This window comes from Micropterus salmoides, unplaced genomic scaffold (genome assembly GCF_014851395.1).
Source record: "Micropterus salmoides isolate LMB-PRFRI ecotype aquatic unplaced genomic scaffold, ASM1485139v1 Ms_hic_scaffold_10, whole genome shotgun sequence".
In the NCBI taxonomy this organism is placed as follows: Eukaryota; Metazoa; Chordata; class Actinopteri; order Centrarchiformes; family Centrarchidae; genus Micropterus; species Micropterus salmoides.
In genome coordinates, this window is record NW_024040041.1 from 1,585,910 (window position 1) to 1,606,041 (window position 20,132).

General features: G+C 41.5%; 1 protein-coding gene across 1 annotated transcript in view; it reads right to left on the reverse strand.

Moving 5' to 3' along the window:
- Window positions 1–1,191: 1,191 nt before the first annotated feature.
- The window catches only part of LOC119918431 (junction plakoglobin-like), a 178,412-nt gene continuing 159,471 nt past the window's right edge, over window positions 1,192–20,132 (reverse strand). The window contains exons 13-17 of the mRNA XM_038739180.1: window positions 18,370–18,520; window positions 17,239–17,360; window positions 16,199–16,241; window positions 6,957–7,096; window positions 1,192–5,873 (exon numbers count right to left, since the gene is read on the reverse strand). Of these exons, the coding sequence (XP_038595108.1) occupies window positions 6,960–7,096; window positions 16,199–16,241; window positions 17,239–17,360; window positions 18,370–18,520 (453 nt within the window). The 3' untranslated portion in view covers window positions 1,192–5,873; window positions 6,957–6,959. The remainder of the gene's footprint in view (window positions 5,874–6,956; window positions 7,097–16,198; window positions 16,242–17,238; window positions 17,361–18,369; window positions 18,521–20,132) is intronic.

Consider the following 20,132-nt stretch of genomic DNA (forward strand, 5'->3'; position numbering starts at 1 on the left):
AATTCATGTTATTAAAGTATGAAAATCAGTGCTTCAGTAGTGTCCGTGCAGGCTGATAGATGTGAGGGTGTTGTAATGTGTAAGAAACAAGGTAAATACAACTAAAACAACATATCCAAAAACCAAACCAAAGGTGGAGCCTGTGGAAAGAAACAGAGAAGGGCTGAAATGATCTCTGGTTGACAGAGAAAGGCGCGCTGCAAGTGAGTGATTAGGCTACTGTAATCTGTGACTTTTTTTTTTAATAGATGCTATAATGTTTATTGGAACCTGGAGATATGTCTACATGTTGACAGACGTGTTTCTGGATTGTGAATAAATGATCTTTAGCCTTTAGTGACAAAAGCTGGTCGGCTGGGGGGGGTATTTAGGTGTGTGTGTGTTTTTGTGTGTCCGGAGCACGTCCCCCCACCAGCAGTTGTAACACTGCAAAGGTAAGCAAATGCGTGTTTCCCTTGGTCTTAATTTGAAATTGGCATCACGTCAGGTGAGGCTGAAACTGGTTAATTGAGCCACACTATAAGTTTGAACATTTGAACCATCTTGTATATTTTAGAGGTATTTTTTGAGCTGGCATTAGGGGACAGCAGGGGCGAAAGTACCACTTTTCAGAAAAACCTGATTTTAAAAGATAATGTTTCAGACAGAGATATATGTTTGCTGTGATCACAGGTGTGGTCTATCAATATCAGATGGTATTTTGGACAAATGTAGAACGACTTCCGTATAATTTCACTTTAAACACAAGCGGCACATCGTCAGCTGGGACAAAAGTAACACAACAATACAAGCTAGATTTATGTGTGTTACCCTTGTATTTAATAAATAAACATGCCTGTGACATTGTTAATGTGTAACCTTTTTTAAAAAATCAAATAAAATTTTTATTTTAAATATTCAGTTTCAAAAGTAACTTGACAGCCCAAACTTGAATTGTTTAGAATATTTCATATTATATTAAGGATATATTATAAATATATCATATAAATATGCTCATTTGTGCACCTTAAACAGGGAGGAAATGGTTAGATTGTTTATCAACCTGACATGATTAAAATAAAATAAGACTTTACTGATCCTGCACTGGGGATATTTGCATGTTTGCATGAAAAAATTAAACATAATTTAGAAAGATAAGACAAAGATAAAAAAAAAAATATACAAAAAAAATAAACAATAAAATTAAGATAAAAATTAAAAAGCTATTTACAGAATAGGCCTATACAAATTTCACATTTTGAAATGAATTTAAATTTGTTTTAGTAAGAAAAGTATGAGTGATACTGACACCTACTACACTGAGCTCCTTAGGAGACAGGCCAAAATAAATATCAGCCGCTCTCTTAATATAAGCATGCAGCTTCCTCTCCTAGTCCAAGGAGAAGACTTAATAATGTGATCTGTACCTGTGGTCTAGACTTCTCCCCAATTATCTCTGCCCTCCTCCTGCATTATCTGAACAAAGAAAGACTTTATCAGCTGACCTGAGACTAATGTTTCTAATAGAGATGTCCAGAAACGCCTTGTCATAAACATCTGGCTGAATCAGACCTCTGTCTTTCTGACCCACACTACTGGCATATTCTGTTGGTATAATATGACATAAACATGTTTTAATAAATGCTGCAACACACAGAAAGTCACCACATTAGCAGCGGGACAAAAGAAACACTTGTGGTCACTGTAGCAGGACAAAAGTAACAAGTGTTACTTTCGTCCCGACAGGAACTCCTGACATATAAACACGATTTATTTTTATACCGAAAAACTCTAACAGGGCAAACTTCAGGGTGTGTTAAAGCACTAAATAACCTGTAGATTAATAATTACTGTGACACATGAAACGAGAGACTAAACTTATAATTCGAAAAAGAGTCCCGCTTCAGAAATTTACTTGCCGTGCTCGAAAACAGTTTTCCGAAGACGGCCGCGGGAAACGATGACAAAATCATGCGATATTTGGCAGCTCCATCAAGGGTTGCGTGCTGAAGGTGCTGTCACAGCTTGGACTGCAAATGCAATCAGGGCTCTGAGAAAATCGCCTTGTTACTTTCGTCCCATGTTACTTTCGCCTCGGTTTAACCCTACAACATTTATGTTGTTTCTGCTTCTTGACTTGAGGGCTTGGAGCAGCATATTTGTATCCAAGGGACGGTGCTGTCATGGCTTCACTCATATTTAGCAAATAGGACCCTTTTTGTCTTCTAATTCAACAGGACCAGCAGGAAACACTATTGGTCAAATTTCCTCCACTAAAACTCCTATCTCCCTTTTTTTACCTTCTCCTCTCAGAAGTGCAATCATCAACACATCAACCACATCAAATGCCACACAAACACACCATCATCATTATACCGTAGAATAAAGGTGAAGTCCAAAATAGGGCTGTGCTGATTTTTTAAATAATTGTTTGACTGAAGGTTAATGACACTGAATAACAATAATTTAATAGAATTGTTCTTCAAGAGTTGCCAAACTTAAGGTCTGATTAATGCATCTGTGCACCACAGTGGACGGATTAACCTTCAGGGCTGTTGTCAGAAAGACATTTGCCTTCACTGTTTGTACATTCATGAATCATACAAATCTCTCCTAAAGACTTGCTTGCATGTAACATTTCCATGTTTTTACTTTTCAAATACAATATTGATGGGTGTTAGCATAAAACTATGCTGATTCTACACAGTGGTGCAGTGCAGTTATACACAGTATAGCCACTAGTGTGTGAGCGTAAATGAATGTGTGTGAATGGGGTTTAACACACCTGATGCCTCCCAAACAGACTACAAATAGTAGTCATTGGTCCTGCTCTTCCCTTTTTAGTAACATACATCTGAAATATTCCATTCTGTAAAATACAGTGAAAATGTGAGGAAGAACCTAGTATCAAATGTTAAGTTACTGCAGGTGTACCAAAATCGATTTTACAACGAATTTTGTGCTATGCCCATACATACAAGGTAGGTTTATTTGTCATAAAACAACATGTTGTAAATTGAAATTTAGTTTGTAACTCCCTTCTGGTATTTAGCAGACAATATACAGTAATAAAAACAGAAATACACTATCAGTGCTGAGGATGAATTTGAGTTAAAAGTTTGGCAGCTTGTACAAGTTGTGAAGATTTGTATACCAAGGTGTCCCTCTCGCATTTGTACTACCTTATCACTTGTGTGCCTGTACCGCTTATTTTATCTATCTGTGGTCTATTTCGTTCTCAAGCTCTCAAAGATATGTGAACTAGAAATCAAAAAAGTGTTTTTTCCTGTGTCAATGCCTATTGGGAGAGTAGTGTAGCAAAATGTTTAAGTGTGTTTTTGGAAATCAAATCCTTGCTTCATTGTGAGATGTGTATATGGCATTTTGAATGCAGTGTAGCATGTCTATTTTTTATAGCATTCTTACTTTACCGCATTTTCCCACATCGGCCTTGCACAGTTCTGTGAATGCATAACATATTTCAGTGTGTATTGTGTTTCACTTTATTGTGTGTTTGATTTGTTTAAATCTAGGCATTTTACTGTAAATCATCCATAGTACTAAATAGTCCTCCATGCAAGCTGAATAAATGTACAGTATACCAAAACAATTGAAAATAACATTTAATGATGTTCAGATTGAGGGACAGGGCAGCTGCGGTAGATTGCCTCAGCAAGTGATAAGTCATTGTAGTTGTGCTTTTTTAACATTGCAGGCTAAGGCTGCTGTTGTTGTGTGTTGCCACAACAACCGTGAGTAGGTTTAATTGGGTATGACTTGAAAATGCTGGGATTTGAAGTCTGATACCGAAGATGACCAGGGGATTTGTAGTGCATTTTCTGTGGACATTTTAACAGAATATCCGCTTAGTGAAAGTGAGGCTGGGATTTGTAGTCCAGTTCCGCATTGAGGTTCTCCAGGCGGCGGGCAGCTTGTAGAACTCATGTCATTTTTTTCTCATTATGTAAGGCGAAGAATATTTCTATTAGTACACGATACACTACCATGCAACAATCACACATGGACACCCCTGAACATGTGCACTGTTCAAATACACAGAGGAGACATCTAAAAAAACAGCGGCTAAAGGCTGGGATACACAGGTTGCATTTGGTAGAACTGGGAGAGTCTGTTCCTGTTAAATGCTTAACAAGTGTTTTTGTGACGCCAGTAAAAAGTTGATTAAACTGGGGGTTACAGTTAAGTATAATTTGACGCGAGATTGGACTTAATACTGAATAACATGAGTGTTTCCCATGTGGGGAAAAATCCTTGTATGTCGCAACTAATATACCAGCGTTACATGTGATGTTGAAACATTTCAGCAAATTAGAATTCTGTCTAACTTGTAAAGCCTTTAAGGATAAAATACTACTTTAGTTTGGTTAAGTCCAGTGGTGGAAATGGCCACGTTTTACTGGGGGAGCCACTTGGACGAGGGGGAGATTTTACTTAATTACTTTAAATTATAAGATTATTTTCTAGATTATGCAGCTTCTAAAGACATGTTCTCCTGTTATCCCTTGCTCTGCTGCTCTCATGCTGTCTCCTCTCCTGTCAAACAACAACAATAAACACATGAATCAATAATCAAGGTTAACGTTACATTAACTAGACTAGATATATCAAAGACACCATCACCGTTGATTTTGTATCGACTACTGTTATTGGTTTGATTCTTTGTCAATATTCTTATTAGTTGTTTTTATCACTAAAAGTGCTTTGTAAAAATATATTATTTGAATATAATAAATTCAGGATGAGAACTGAATATTTAAAATATAACTAAATGTTTACAACAACAAATCACTATATACAATATACACTATATACACTTTCCACATGTTGAACAGGTGTATTGATTAAGTATTTGTTTCTCACTCACAAAGGTTTTATTGCAATAACTTACAGTAACAACCGGAGCTATCAACTCAGTAATGTTCAGAATTCCTTATAGCTATGCAGTTTTATAAGCAGCCTGGTTTGAACGCAGCAGGTGATACAATACTCATTATAAACGCGAGCGACTTGAGACTTGACTTGGACTCTAGCTCAAAGACTTGTGAGCATCTTCGGTGTGTGTGTGAGAGCTCACAGAGAGCAGCATTTCTATTTCAGCACGTATTTGTTGTTCACAATGTAATGTTAGCATAATCATGGGAAAATAGGGTGCGTCGGCCGATTTTATGTCACTTTGGATTTTACGTGTACCTATCAACATCACTGCAGCTTCCAGCAAACCTCTAGCCGGTAGCTATTACAACACTGACACAGAAACATTACATTGGGAAGATGTTCCAGGGATCCTGCAATGTCATACCTGTATGGACAGTAGCTGGATTTATAGTGCATTCAAGCACAATAAATTATATTAGTTTCTTGACTCTTTAGAAACAGTGAAAAACAGCTATAAGCAATTTCCCCCTATAAAAAATATTGAATAGAATCTGAGCAGGAACGCCGTTCCCTCACAACTTTTCCTCTCAGAACGGCGGTCCCGCACAATCCTCCCCCATTTCCACCACCGGTTAAGCTCTCCTGCTTGTCCTGCATGTCCCAAACTCTCAATGTAAGTCTTCCTTGCCTATTTAGAAACTTACCCAAGTAACAATGCCTCAAAACTCCAGATACCCCCCCCCCCCACACACACACACTTCCACCCCCAGTTATAACAAAGTTACATTTTTCACATACAGCAACAATAAACCTGTTTTTAAGAAACAACCTCTTTTGATTCTTGATTGCCAAATGGGATTTTTTTTCCACCCATGGAAAGGGCTGATTCCATTGGTGATTCACTCCTTCAGTCTCCTTCCTCCTTCACCTGTCTCTCCAGTCTTTCTTCCTCTGATTTGGCCATTCCTTTGTTCTTTTAGAATTTCTGATTAATTATCCTGCAACAAAAAACAAGAGATATTTTCAAGCATGATCATCAATTAAACACCTGGAAGTTGTCCAGTACAACTACAGTCTTATCTGCTGCCAGTGAGCAGCTCCAGTAGAGCGGTTGGGCTTAACCCCTTAATGCCTGAATTATTTAAAACATTACTTTTCCGTAAAGTGCTACCGGCAGAGATTCATGGTTATTACCCACAGAGCAGTGTCTGTCTGTTTAGAGAGACTCTGCGTATCCAAGAGAGTATGCAGGCGGAGCGTCGCTTCCTGTCTGAAATACTAAAACATGTGGTGTAGAAGTCAACACCGATTTATTAGTGGTCGCCAACGTAAATGTGGCAGAGAAACAGAGAGAGAGAGACCCACACAGTGAATGCGAGGATTCTCCTTGCTGCTGGAAGAGGTGTTGGTGGGCCAGTATGGGGCAGTCTTCTCTCTGGTCCTAACAATAAGATCCCAATGCTCCGGTGCAGTAAGGCACTTATCGCAAAGAGTAGGGAGTCCTGGCAAAATTCCCCAAATCATCCCTCACAGTAATTGGCCTTATGTTTCCTCCCTCTCATCGTCAAGTTGATATGCAAATGACTGCCATGCTTCACCCAGGTGGGTGCTACACATTGGTGGTGGTTGTGATAAGTCCCGCCACTTCACTCTGAAGTGCTTTGAGTATCTATCATAAAGTGCTATTTAAATGTAATGTGTTATTATTATTATATTATTATATGCTCAATGAGAAAAAAACTGTAAGAGAAGTAAGCTAGATAAATGTTGCTTGATAAATGTGTCTTATTTTTAAAGTTGTTTTAAAACTTGTGTCACTGTCACAGACAGTGCTGTAAATTCATTCGTATTCAGGAGGGAGATCAGTGGAAAACAATGTTCAATACCCCTAAGTGTCATTTCGAGTATTTGGACTAACTAATGCACCATCAACAGTATTATTATAATCATTATTATTATTTGACTACTCTGAGACGATTTCTCAAATTGCAAAAAGTGCAAAATCTGATCACCAAATATTCACTAAAAATAAAATAACTAAACTTCTAAAACTGTCAACACAGTGTTATGTGTGTATTTACCTGTTAGAGCGGTTCAGGGTAGACCTGTCTTGGGTCATAGGTCAAGTCAGGGATGTAGGGCTCGTGGAGTTCAGGGTCTAGTGGCAGGGTGTCCAGGGGCAGATCAGCATAGCCATAGTGAGGGTAAGAGCCATCTGCGTCTGAAACAGACACAGAGAAGCAGAGACAGAAATAATCTAATCAGCCAAATATCTTTTACAAATGACTAATATCGATCATCTCACTCTCTGAAAGACAGCAAATAAATGTGTTTCCAAAGACTACTGAATAGTACTTTTGCTTGAAATGCCCTCACTAACACATACACTCAATTGTGAGTTGTAGTTACCATTACTTGGTTTAGACAAGGGCACAAATTGTGATTTTATTTATGATGTGTTCACTGGAGATGGGAATTGTTGTTGTCACCACCTGGTTGCCTATAACAGAAACTTGCAACAGGTGTTTACCACACCTTGGTAAAGTACTAGACAAATTAGTTCCCCTTCGAGGGAACTCGAACTTCGTCGGTGACGACACTATGGGAACGCCTCTGGGCGTGGCAGGGCTGAAGTATGAATGAAACTACTCCAATCCTATTGGTGTTGCTAGAACGGTAGCGTGTGATGGCGTAACCGGAGGGGTATATAAGCACGCCAGCACACAGGACACATTAGCCTTTTTTTATTCAGCAGGCACTCTGAGTATGTTTGGAAGCTTCACTATCGAGAAAGTTGTTGTCTTACCTGGAAATCCTGACGAAGCAGTAGAGACCATGTCTGGTAATCAGTTCCGACAATGTGTTTTTCCATGCCCACGCTACATCGCGGCTGGGGAGACTCATGAGATGTGTGTTTCCTGGGGATGTCGCACGCACAGGCAGCTCTCGAGGGGGTTGCCTGCGGCCATGGCGAGGCGGCCATGGCGAGGCCCGGTCCCTGAGGGTGCTGAGGTCTCGTGCGGCTGTCTTTCGGAAGACGGTCGGATGCGACCTAGGGGGAGGTCCCTCTGAGGAGTACCTGACTGAGCTCCGTAGAGCTACGGACTTAACACTCCGTGTTACCAAGGAGACGGCCCGTTTCAGTGGCTACGGAACGCCATCTGTGGCTTAACCTCTCGGGCATCCAGGGGAAGGAGAAGGCTTTTCTCCTGGATATGCCCCTCTCTCCTACTGGCCTGTTTGGTGAGGCAGTGGATGCTGTCGTCAGCAGGTTTCAGCACGCCAAAGGCAGGGAGAGGCGTTTGAGCAATATCTCCCCTGCCGGTCAGGGTCCAGGACGGCGACGGCTGAAGAGAGACGAGCTCAGCCCTCGGCTGGCTCCTACCACCGGAGCCAGAAGCGAAGCGTCGCTTCCCATAGTCCCTCTCAACAAACCTGGGACGCGAGGCGACGCTCTCGCCCACAGCCCCCAGAGAAGACAGGCCTGAGGACCGTCATTCAGTCTCTTGGGGAAGAGGTCCTGAGGTTTCGAGTAGGGGGGCCCACCACCATTCAGGGTGCCACCGGGGACCTACGCATAACACCGGCCAACAGCCCCGAGGGGTTGGTTCCCTTAGCGGATTTTGTAGAAGCATGGCGGAGCCTTGCAAACATTTCCCCGTGGGTCCTGCACACCTGAGTGGATGGCTACAGGCTGCAGTTCCGGGTCCACCCCCCGCAGAAGTTCAACGGGGTGGTCTGGACTGTGGTGCATGCGGGGCAGAGCCAGGTGTTGGGACAAGAAGCTCTCTGCTGGAAAACGGGGCCAGAGAGCTTATTTCCCGCCAGTCAGGGAGTCCGGGTTCTACAGCCAGTACTTCATAGTTCCCAAGAAGGACGGATGGGTTGCGTCCGATTTTGGATCTACGGTCCCTGAACCAATCTCTGAGGAGATTCAGGTTCAGGATGCTCACCATCCACGCCATCGTCAGTTCCGAGGATTGGGTTGTCACGATAGATCTGAAAAAGACGCTTATTTCCAGTCTCCATCGGTCCCTCTCACAGGAAGTTCCTGAGATTTGCCTTCGAAGAAGAGAAAAGAAGAGCGGCTTACCAGTATCGGGTTCTTCCATTCGGCCTAGCACTCTCTCCCCGCACGTTCACCAAGTGGAGCCAGGAGGATGAGACCCGTGACTCGTTCCAGGGTTCCCACCTGGGACCTGGCAGTGGTTCTCGAAGAGGATGGGAGACTTCATCTGCTCTGTCCTGTCAGAGCACCGAGTATTTACACTCAGTTGCTGGTGTGTTTCTTGTACCCCAAGGCTGGGCTCCCCGCTTCTAAACACACCATCAGCAACTGGATCGTTCAGACTATTTCGCTGGTGCGCGGGTTACCTTCACCTATGGCCGTAAGGGCGCACTCTACTCGAGGCATGGCGGCTTCTTGGGCCCTCCTCGCAGGGGCGTCACTCCAGGATTTGTGTGACATGGCTGGCTGGGCCACCCCTCACACTTTCATCCGGTTTACAGTCTGGACCTTCCTTCTGCACACGGCACCCATGCGCTCTCCTCCTAGTTGTGCCGTCAGGTTCTGCACGCTGGGGGCAGGCGGGGTTTCGGCGTGGCCTAAGTGGGTATCTCGTTCCCATAGTGTCGTCACCGACGCAGTTCGAGTTCCCTCCAAGGGGAACGTCTGTGGTTACATATGTAACCCTTGTTCCCTGAGAAGGGGAACGAGACACTGCGTCGGTCCGCCACACCTCACCCCGCCTGGAGTGCCTTGCTTCATAGGAAAGGGCTAATGTGTCCTGTGTGCCGGCGTGCTTATATACCCCTCCGGGCACGCAGTCACACACTACCGTTCTAGCAACACCAATAAGATTGGAGTAGTTTCATTCATAGTTCAGCCCTGCCACGCCCAGAGGTGTTCCCATAGTGTCGTCACCGACGCAGTGTCTCGTTCCCCTTCTCGGGGAACAAGGGTTACATACGTAACCCGAGACGTTATATCATATTTTAAGAACTACTCCTGTAGGTTTCACTTTTTGTCACACTAGAGGCTTTCTGTCCTAAATTATGCTAATGCTGCACAGGATGAAATGTTGTCTGCAACAATATTTTGATTACAGTGCAAGTTATAGCAGAATTAGAGAGTGCAACTGAAGTGGCCAGTTTAGTGTGGAAGTAATTAATTACAATATAGCAGTTCAACTTCAAATGTACGTTCTGGTGCAACAGAACAAAATGAATGTAATGAAAATGTTATTTTCCAGCTAGAAGAAAACTTATCCACATTTATTGAGGCTTTCTAGGACACATGAGCACTGGTTATTGACTTAATTGTAGCATTCTGTGGGCACTAAAGCTCAATATGTTAAAAACATAGGCATAAAGCTTGATTTGCACTTCTGCATCGAGTCTACGCCGTGGTGTCTGCATCATTCTGCAATTACACCACCAAAACAACATAGTTGGTGGTACCTCCACATTGTCCACTGACCTCTAGATGGTAGAACCACTGAGAATGGTCAGAAGCCATAAAAATGGGATCTTCAACACACACACACACACCAAATGCTGCCCCACTACCTGGGTTGCACCAAGCTGTCCACTGATAAAAGGATCACCACACCCCTAAGTGCCTGGCTCTTGATAGAGAGACAAGCACAGCTCTTCCATTCCACAGCCTCAAAGTCTATTGTAACCAACTTGCAAATGTGAAAACTGTTTAAATATTTATTCCCTCAACAGTCCAGGACCTCCACATCCAGCATCTTCACCTGCAAGATCGTCTGAGACCAGCCACAGCTGCTGCAAGAATCGGTTTGCATCATCAAATAATTAAAATTGGTAACATCTATGGTCCAAACAGAGATTAGCCATCCTTCTTCGGAATTTTTTTTCATATCTTTCAGACACTTCAGATTGTCCAGTCATAATAGGAGGCAACTTCAACACAATGATCAACCCAACAATAGATAGATACAAGACCCGCTCCCATCATTACAAGAAACATAAAATTAATTGAAACATTCTCAGAAATTTCAGAATACTCCATTAACTGGAGAAAATCATTTATTCTTCCACTTGAAAGTAATAGCTGGGATGTGGCAGCCCATTCATCACCTATCCCATTATGCGCAAGTTATATTATGTATCTAGGCATCAGAGTTTCCCTGAAGCTATAAGAACTATTTGGTCTCAACTTTCCACCATTACTTAAAACCTATGAACCTACCAATATCCCTAATGGGTAGAATATCAATAATCAAAATGACAATTCTTCCTAAAATAAACTATGTATTCTCAATGATCTGACACAACCCACTCCTACTTGGTTTAAACAATTAGACTCCATCATCTCTAAATTTGATTGGAAGAACAAAACACCAACAATCAAACTGATTACTCAAAGCAAAAATCAAAGACACAAGGAGGCCTGAATGCTCCACATTTTTACCGTTATTATCTGGCAAATCAGCTTCAGTATGTACAAAATGGAGTCACCTGAACCCGTCAAGTGAAACTTGGGTAGATATAGAAGAAACTATCTTAAAAGAAATCATGATCTCAGACCTACCATTCCTCAGCCAAACAAGCAAACGCCATCCTTGTTTCAACACATTAACAATAGCAAAAGCTCTGACAGCCTGGTGGAAATTTCACAAAATCACAAACACCACTTTTGCACCCTCTAAATATACTCCTATATGGAATAACCCTGACTTTACAATTACAGGTTTTTTTCAATTGCTAAGATGCAATGGTCAAAGCTAAAGCCACTTTTTCAAAACTCTTCACACAGTCTGCATTACCAACATGCATCTTGGCCAAACAATTAATCTCACCTGCAAAAGTCACTCAAACCACCAAAACACTTCATACAAGTCTCAAAATGAACTCGTTCAACCAATACACAAGTCTCACGCAGAAAGCATCCATTGTCACTCACACACACTGACCTACAAAAAACTAATAACAGGAAGCATTACGTAAATTTGGTTAACTTTATCTTCAAAATGTGACAGATTTTTCATTATAGAATACAGTTGTTCTCACTTTGTCACTTTGGTACATTTCTCAGATCAGAATTGAAATTTTACTTGTTCAACCTCCACATCATCTAGTCACTTGTGCACATCATATGTAAAAGCAATTTCCCAAATTGATCGAAATTGCAAATGGAAAATGCTTTGACACATTTATGCAAATAATTATGTACAAATGTCTGCTGTTTCCCACATTATCAGTTGCTTACTGTATGTCATGTTGATCACAATGTATTACAGTATACTGGTTCTCTGTTGAGTAGCCTTACCCCCAAAAACATCTAGTCATAAGTTCATTGCGTAAGTCACTACATGCAAAATGGTTGAACACGTCATAATGTGCAAATAATTTTTTCTACATGTCTATTGGACTTTTTTTTTTGTAAATGTGTGCTACAGTAAATTGATGAAGATATCTGTTGTGATGTGAATAAGAATCTATGGCCCAATAGACAGGAACATCAACCTGAGGGGGTGTTTCCATGTTTCCGTTTCTTATTTTGTAACTGTTCCGTTATGCTATCCAGTGTTGTAAAATAGTCTTGTCTTTTTCTTTTCTGCATCACAATGACATGCTCTGTCAACAAATTACAGTGCATACAGTAAAAGTGTAACTGTGAATCCTGTCCAGTTCCCTGCAATGTATAACTCTGTACTGTTGAAACTGATCTATGCCATACAGAAAAACTGCAGCCTTGTGCATTTTCATTCATTGTCATCTAAACCTTAGCCATAGTTTACAAATACAAATAGTTTTGCAAATGTTGAGGATGATTGTAGAAATGGACTGCATTCAGCAATTTACAAAAAAAGTTCCTGAAATTTCAGTACTGTAGTACAGTTTTTCTCAGTTGTTTACACAGTAACACTGGTACGTGAGACACAATGACCACAACCTGTAATAGAAGCACCAACCACTTGAACCAATTCTGCTAAAATACAAGCACATTTCCTGCGTTACACTCAGCTTGCAGTTTCACAGTAAAACCAATTTCATAAAACTACACACATTTCTCTACGCACAGAGACGTAAACATAAAATGTACGTAAATGTTCTGCTAAGATTTTCTATATATTTCAGTCTGGTTGCTACAAAAATGCAGGATATTTGCAATCACTTTTGAATGTGATTTTAACAGTTCTGGACAAAGTGTGTTAGCATTTGAAAAATGTGCTGCAGATATACAGTGTTTTGCAGGTGGTGAAGTAGTAATGAGAAAAGAGTTCATGGATTTTGGAGAAAGTGGTCATTGAATGCATTTTGTGTGAAATCAATGAAAAATGATTCACAGTTTGATCCACATACACTTCTGTTTCGCTGACTGTGTGAAGAGTTTTGACAATGTGACTTCAGTTTTGACCAATGCAGGTTACCAATTGAAAAAAACTGTAACAAGAAAGCAATTAGCTTCCGCTCATGGATTGGAAAGGGAATCACACACCTTCAACACATCTTTCATAATAACACCCTGGTCTCATTCCCAGAAGTACGGCATCGGGAGTAAACATTTTTTGGAATATTTACAGCTCAAATCATCCATCCAAACAAAAATTAACATTATGTCCACTAACTTAGATCTTTTCTTTATCCTCAGAAGTAATTACCATCCCCTCCTCCAAAAAAAATGTCTCCAGAATCTACAAAATAATATCACAATCAGACAAGACTGTATCCATACCATCTACAAAATGGGAGATAGACCTGTCTATCACTCCTGATGCTGACTTCTGGAGCCAAATTTGCAAAAACATCTATTTTATGACAAAGAATGCAAACCTACAACTCAAGACAATATAAGGTACTCCACAGAAGATTGTTTAAAATGGCATTCACACCCGAAACTTGTTCACAATGTCCCCGATAACTACACTGCTCAAAAAAATAAAGGGAACACTAAAATAACACATCCTAGATCTGAATGAATGAAATAATCTCATTAAATACTCCTTTCTTTACATAGTTGAATGTGCTGACAACAAAATCACACAAAAATTATCAATGGAAATCAAATTTATCAACCCATGGAGGTCTGGATTTGGAGTCACACTCAAAATCAAAGTGGAAAACCACACTACAGGCCGATCCAACTTTGTGTAATGTCCTTAAAACAAGTCAAAATGAGGCTCAGTAGTGTGTGTGGCCTCCACGTGCCTGTATGACCTCCCTACATCGCCTGGGCACGCTCCTGATGAGGTGGCGGATGGTCTTCTAAGGGATCTCCTCCCAGACCTGGACTAAAGCATCCACACCACGTTGCACCACAGACTGTCCAGGAGTTGGTGGATGGAGCGAAACATGATGTCCCAGATGTGCTCAATTGGATTCAGGTCTGGGGAACGGGCGGGCCGGTCCATAGCATCTTGCATTAGGAGGAACCCAGGGCCAACCGCACCAGCATATGGTCTCACAAGGGGTCTGAGGATCTCATCGCGGTACCTAATGACAGTCAGGCTACCTCTGGCGAGCACATGGAGGGCCATGCGGCCCCCCAAAGAAATGCCACCCCACACCATTACTGACCCACCGCCAAACCGGTCATGCTGGAGGATGTTGTAGGCAGCAGAACGTTCTCCACGGCGTCTCCAGACTCACACGTCTGTCACATGTGCTCAGTGTGAACCTGCTTTCATCTGTGAAGAGCACAGGGCGCCAGCGGCAAATTTGCCAGTCTTGGTGTTCTCTGGCAAATGCCAAACGTCCTGTGGACGTCGGGCCCTCATACCACCCTCATGGAGTCTGTTTCTGACCGTTTGAGCAGACACATGCACATTTGTGGCCTGCTGGAGGTCATTTTGCAGGGCTCTGGCAGTGCTCCTCCTGCTCCTCCTTGCACAAAGGCGGAGGTAGCGGTCCTGCTGCTGGGTTGTTGCCCTCCTACGGCCTCCTCCACGTCTCCTGATGTACTGGCCTGTCTCCTGGTAGCGCTTCCTTGCTCTGGACACTACGCTGACAGACACAGCCAACCTTCTTGCCACAGCTCGCATTGATGTGACATCCTGGATGAGCTGCACTACCTGAGCCACATGTGTGGGTTGCAGACTCCGTCTCATGCTACCACTAGAGTGAAAGCACCGCCAGCATTCAAAAGTGACCAAAACATCAGCCAGGAAGCATAGGAACTGAGAAGTGGTCTGTGGTCACCACCTGCAGAACCACTCCTTTATTGGGGGTGTCTTGCTAATTGCCTATAATTTCCACCTGTTGTCTATTCCATTTGCACAGCAGCATGTGAAATTGATTGTCAATCAGTGTTGCTTCCTAAGTGGACAGTTTGAGTGTGATTGACTTAGAGTTACATTGTGTTGTTTAAGTGTTCCCTTTATTTCTTTGAGCAGTGTATATTCACGCCACCTGGAACTGCACACCAATTAAACGATTTTGGAAGGAAATCACTACATCATTATCCCTTTTCCTGGGTGTTCACATCCCATTATCACCTCATGTCTGCTTACTAGGTGATATGTCAACAATTAATCTGGAAAATAAGGAAAACAGTCGATTACTCCTTGTGGCTCTAACTATCGCCAAGAAAACCATCCTTATGAACTGGAAATCAAGGACCGCCATACATATAACACATTAGAAAAACTTAATGATAGTGTACGTATCGTACGTGTTGTTTATAGCTTCATTATTATTATTATTATTATTATTCCTGCGATGGACTGGCGACCTGTCCAGGGTGTACCCTGCCTTTCGCCCAATGTCAGCTGGAATTGGCTCCAGCCCCCCCACGACCCTGTACGCAGGATTAGCAGTTGACGATGGATGTATGGATTATTATTATTATTATTATTATTATTATTATTATTTCCTCTTTTTCTTCTGTGTAGTATTCAATGTAGTGACAGGCGTCTACACTGCTGGAATTATACAAGCAGAAGAAGAACGCCGTGATGATGAAACGCGCTCTGTAGCACTGTTTGTTCGTTTTCGGCTATGGTAGAAACATGGAGACCCTTGGTTATGTAGATATAAATGTCTCATTCTAAAGTAATAAAAACATAACGGTTCATTATGTAAGGTCTTTATACACCACTGAAATTTCTGTCAATAGATCCTCAGAAATATTACACAGTGAACATTTAAGGGGGGGGAGTTATAGTCATCGAGACAGAACACCACCAACTCTGGTTTTCAGTTTGCAGCCTCATCTTTCTACCAAATAATAGAAAAATATTGATTGTGAGCAATCTTGAAAATGTTCTGTTTAAGTGTGTAAGATGCTAAAACCCTGCTGCAGACAAAAATGTTAACAGTCTTTTGGGAGTATTCCCTGTATCAATGTACTCACCATCAGCTAGGTATGTAGGCTCCAAAGGAACTGCAGTATGGGCCTGGACAGAAACAGAGACAGAGATGAACAAAATAATCTTTTGTGTATATGGCTATGGCAACATTGTTTCTGTCTAAAGCACACTGGGAAGACAGTGGTGGGGGAGACACACAGACAAACCTCACCAACCAATTCTACTGACCAAAGAGAAGAATTATCAAACAGAGCAAGCATCACTGAATAGCTGAATTGCTCACAAAGGAAAACAAGTGGATGAAAACTTGGAGACTTTGAAAATAGTGAATCAAAGCTAAACACATCTGTTTCTTATTTAGATCAAACAGAACAGAACAAAACTCAACAGCTGGAGGAATTATTAGTGTGGTATGTTTTTTCTACATAACATATCTAGTAGCTGTCATGACCAGCCTCGAATGCCAGGACATAAAGTGGGAAAGACACAGCGCTTCAATTCACAAGGTTTATGGTGTGTTAGTCAGCAACATCAGTAGTGTCGATATGGATGGGTGATCATGGTGTAAAGTGTTGTGGTGTCCAAATAAAACAAATATGTAACAAAAACCAAAAGGTGTAGCCGCTGGCAGGAGCACTGGGGCCAGGTGTTCCCGAAATGGGAAGGACCACTGCAATCAGCTCCTCAAACAGAAAACCACATCACCATTGAAGTACTATCACACATACACATTCAAGCCACACAGGGGTGTCACATAGCCATTACATACAGTAGACTGGCACTGGGTCACTGCTGTATATGGTTATGATATGCACTGAATATTTGTTTTCTTCAGATAATTAAGATGACCTTTTTCAAAATAATAATATTTGAATTACTATGCATATACACGTTTGAGCTTTGGCCAAAATATAACATCCTCCCAGTGAAACTGATTGGATTTAGATTTTTTTGAGAGACAGGTGGGAGGCAGGAGATATATCAGCTAGAAGTGTCTCGTTTAGGTGGAATGTTTGTGTCATGGTACACACACACACACACACACACACACACACACCCTCACACACACACACACCTTTCTTACCATTTCCCAGGCAGCAGGGTCGTGTTTGAAAAGTGAGTGTGTGAGCTCCACTGACACTCTCTTCCTGTAATCTGAACTCTTGTCCTCCGAAATTCGGAACAGCACCGCTGCAGCGTAGGTGGCTACAGGGAGACGGCAACATCGTAATTTATGAACAGACATAAGAGAAAAGGCCAGGCACTCAAAACATAAATAGTCAGTTCCTCCAAGAGATTAAATTTGTATGATCACAAAGCAATCATCATAATATTTATTAGAGCAAGTATTAACTTGGCAATAATCACATTGTTCAACATTTGACAGTTTTCTGTAGCACGTCAAACCTTTTTTAATGTCCTGCCCCATTCAGGCCCCATTGGTCGACAAAAACTGACTGATAAGCACATCGGCTTTATGAAAAGTGTTAAACATGTTAAACAACAAAAGGCACTGATCCAACATTAAATGGCTAGCTAGCCAAACCCAGACCTTCCTTATCTTCTCCCGATTTTCTTCTGTTTTACCACTTCAGCTGCTGACGACCAGTGTTGGGCAGTAACACGTTACTGTAATAATATTACATTTTCCAGTAACTACTAGTGTAACAGATTACTATCTCCAGTAATATTCTTACAGTTGCTTATCCAAGAACCATTACGTTACTATTTACTGAACGCGTCATCCTTGATGTAAATGTGCGACTGCGCTGCAGCTTATTGGCACCAGACCTTATGTTGTTCAAGTCAGCTGTTAACCAAGAACGAGGGAGAGAGGGATTCTTTCCACAGCTGTATGCAGCCACTGCCATTATTGTGTCCCAGTCAAAGATACAAAGAACATTGTTGTCCGTTGTAAACTCAGTAATGACTACTAGTGGACTAGGAAATCTTAAGTCAGGGTCAGCCCTAAAAAAACAATCTTTTGGGTAGTGATTTACACAGGATAGTGGTCTGGTCAGGGTACACAACTCTCCAGTGTTTTATATAAGAGTGGGAATAAACTATGTGGTGGAAATTATGTAGTGGAAATGAAAAGTGACTGCTTAGGTTGCAGTTTGTAAACACAAGATTCAAAAACTCCAAGCAAGAGAGAGAGAGAGCACAGCAGTGGTTAAGCGAGCTAGAGAATCAATGAAATGACGTGAAAACGTACCGATTCCCTCGTTGTTGGAGTGCAGCAGCTCCATGAGGGGTGCAGAGGCTCCCTCTGCATCGATGAGCTCTGCAGACTGTTTGTCCAGGGCCAGCTCGCACAGGACACCCGCCGATACTCGCTTCACGTTTTCCACATACGAGTACAGCAGCTGGACACAAACACATAAACCTGTGCTCTTAGATGGGTGTATTTTTAACAGCACATTACTTGCTTACTTCTACAGGTTTGTTTTTTTTGTCATAACTTTTGGTACTGACAGTCTTGGTCTTCACAGACACCATGGAGTTGTAAGGCTGGTGTGTTCTCAATATTATAAAGAGATTAGACTTAAAATTGTCTGTAGGTGCAGGGCTCCAGACTAACTTTTCTTACTAGGAGAGTAAGTATTGAGAATTTTAGGGGCACAGGCAGAAAATTTAGGGACGCAAACCTCAAATCGACCTGCAATGCAATTTTTCACATTTGCCCCATTTTAACTGTGTGAGTAATAAATGCTTTGGTAATTAAACCAGAAACTACAATGAGCTGTTTTATTTTAGCTCACAGTCACGTTGTAATTGAATGGGGCTTAACAGATGCACAAACTGGAAGTGGTGATGCCGTTTAATTGGTGTATCTGTCTCGGCATATTTTATGAAGCTGCTGTTGTGCTTAATTAAGATGCCGTGTTTAAACTGTGTGGTGTTGCCAAACTAAGTTTTCCCCGCATGAGGAAGACCACATCTAGTGCAGTATATCAAGCTCATGGTGTTGGTGTTTTTACTAAATCTAAGCCATATAGATGTGGCCACTATGTTCATCAGGGAAGAAAGTTTTCATTACAAAATACAAACATCTGGGACTGACCAACAAAAAGCCTGAGGTTTTCAAGGTATTCTACGGCTATGGGTGCACTCTCAAAAACTCCAGAGAAATACCAATCATAGCACAAATGTGTGTAAATGCTTTACATTCAAGCATAATCAATCATATCAAAAATATTGAAAAACACACTGAACTTGAACATAAGCTACAACAATGAAAGTAAGTATGCTTAAGTAAGTAGGCCCACTGCCTCCCAGATCTCTCCTGTACAACTCTGTGTCTTTTGCATGTCTTTGTAAGCTCCTTCATTACTAAGTCTGATAAAAACCATAAAGTGTAGATTGGTGGTAGGGACATCAAGGTGCTGCTGAATTGTCCAACAAATATATTTACAAATATCCTACAGTCTTGTCATTTTTTACTACACAGTGTTACTGGAATTATCTACAGTATGCTGAGTTACCACGCGTTTTCTGCAAAAAGTGGGTTATTGGGGATACCTGACCTGAGCCCACGGAACAGTAGTAGAGTATGAACAGTAATGAATGAAGTAGTGTTATGGTTTTCAACTTTTCGAACATTGCAGAATAAAAAGGGAGCTGATGCTACAACCTGTATTTATAGGATTTACAAACTGCTTTACATGTGTGAACCCGAAAGATGTGTAGGTTTGGTAAGACTTCCCTGCCATGACTTGACTTTCAAATTAATCTGTAGCCTATCAGGTGCCTTATTCCATTTCAGTAAATCAGTGTAGATTCAAGGGCATGCTTTCATTTGCATTAGTTAAGATAATAGTGTGTATGCAAGTGCACACAACTTTGCATATTGATTCTAATCCATGCCAAATATCAGGCCTGGAATGAGCAAAATGTCTTCAAGCAAGTAGAATTCCAGAAATAAGGGCTAAATTTCTATCTCCTCCTCCATCCCTCAAACAACTTCCAGTGTCCACT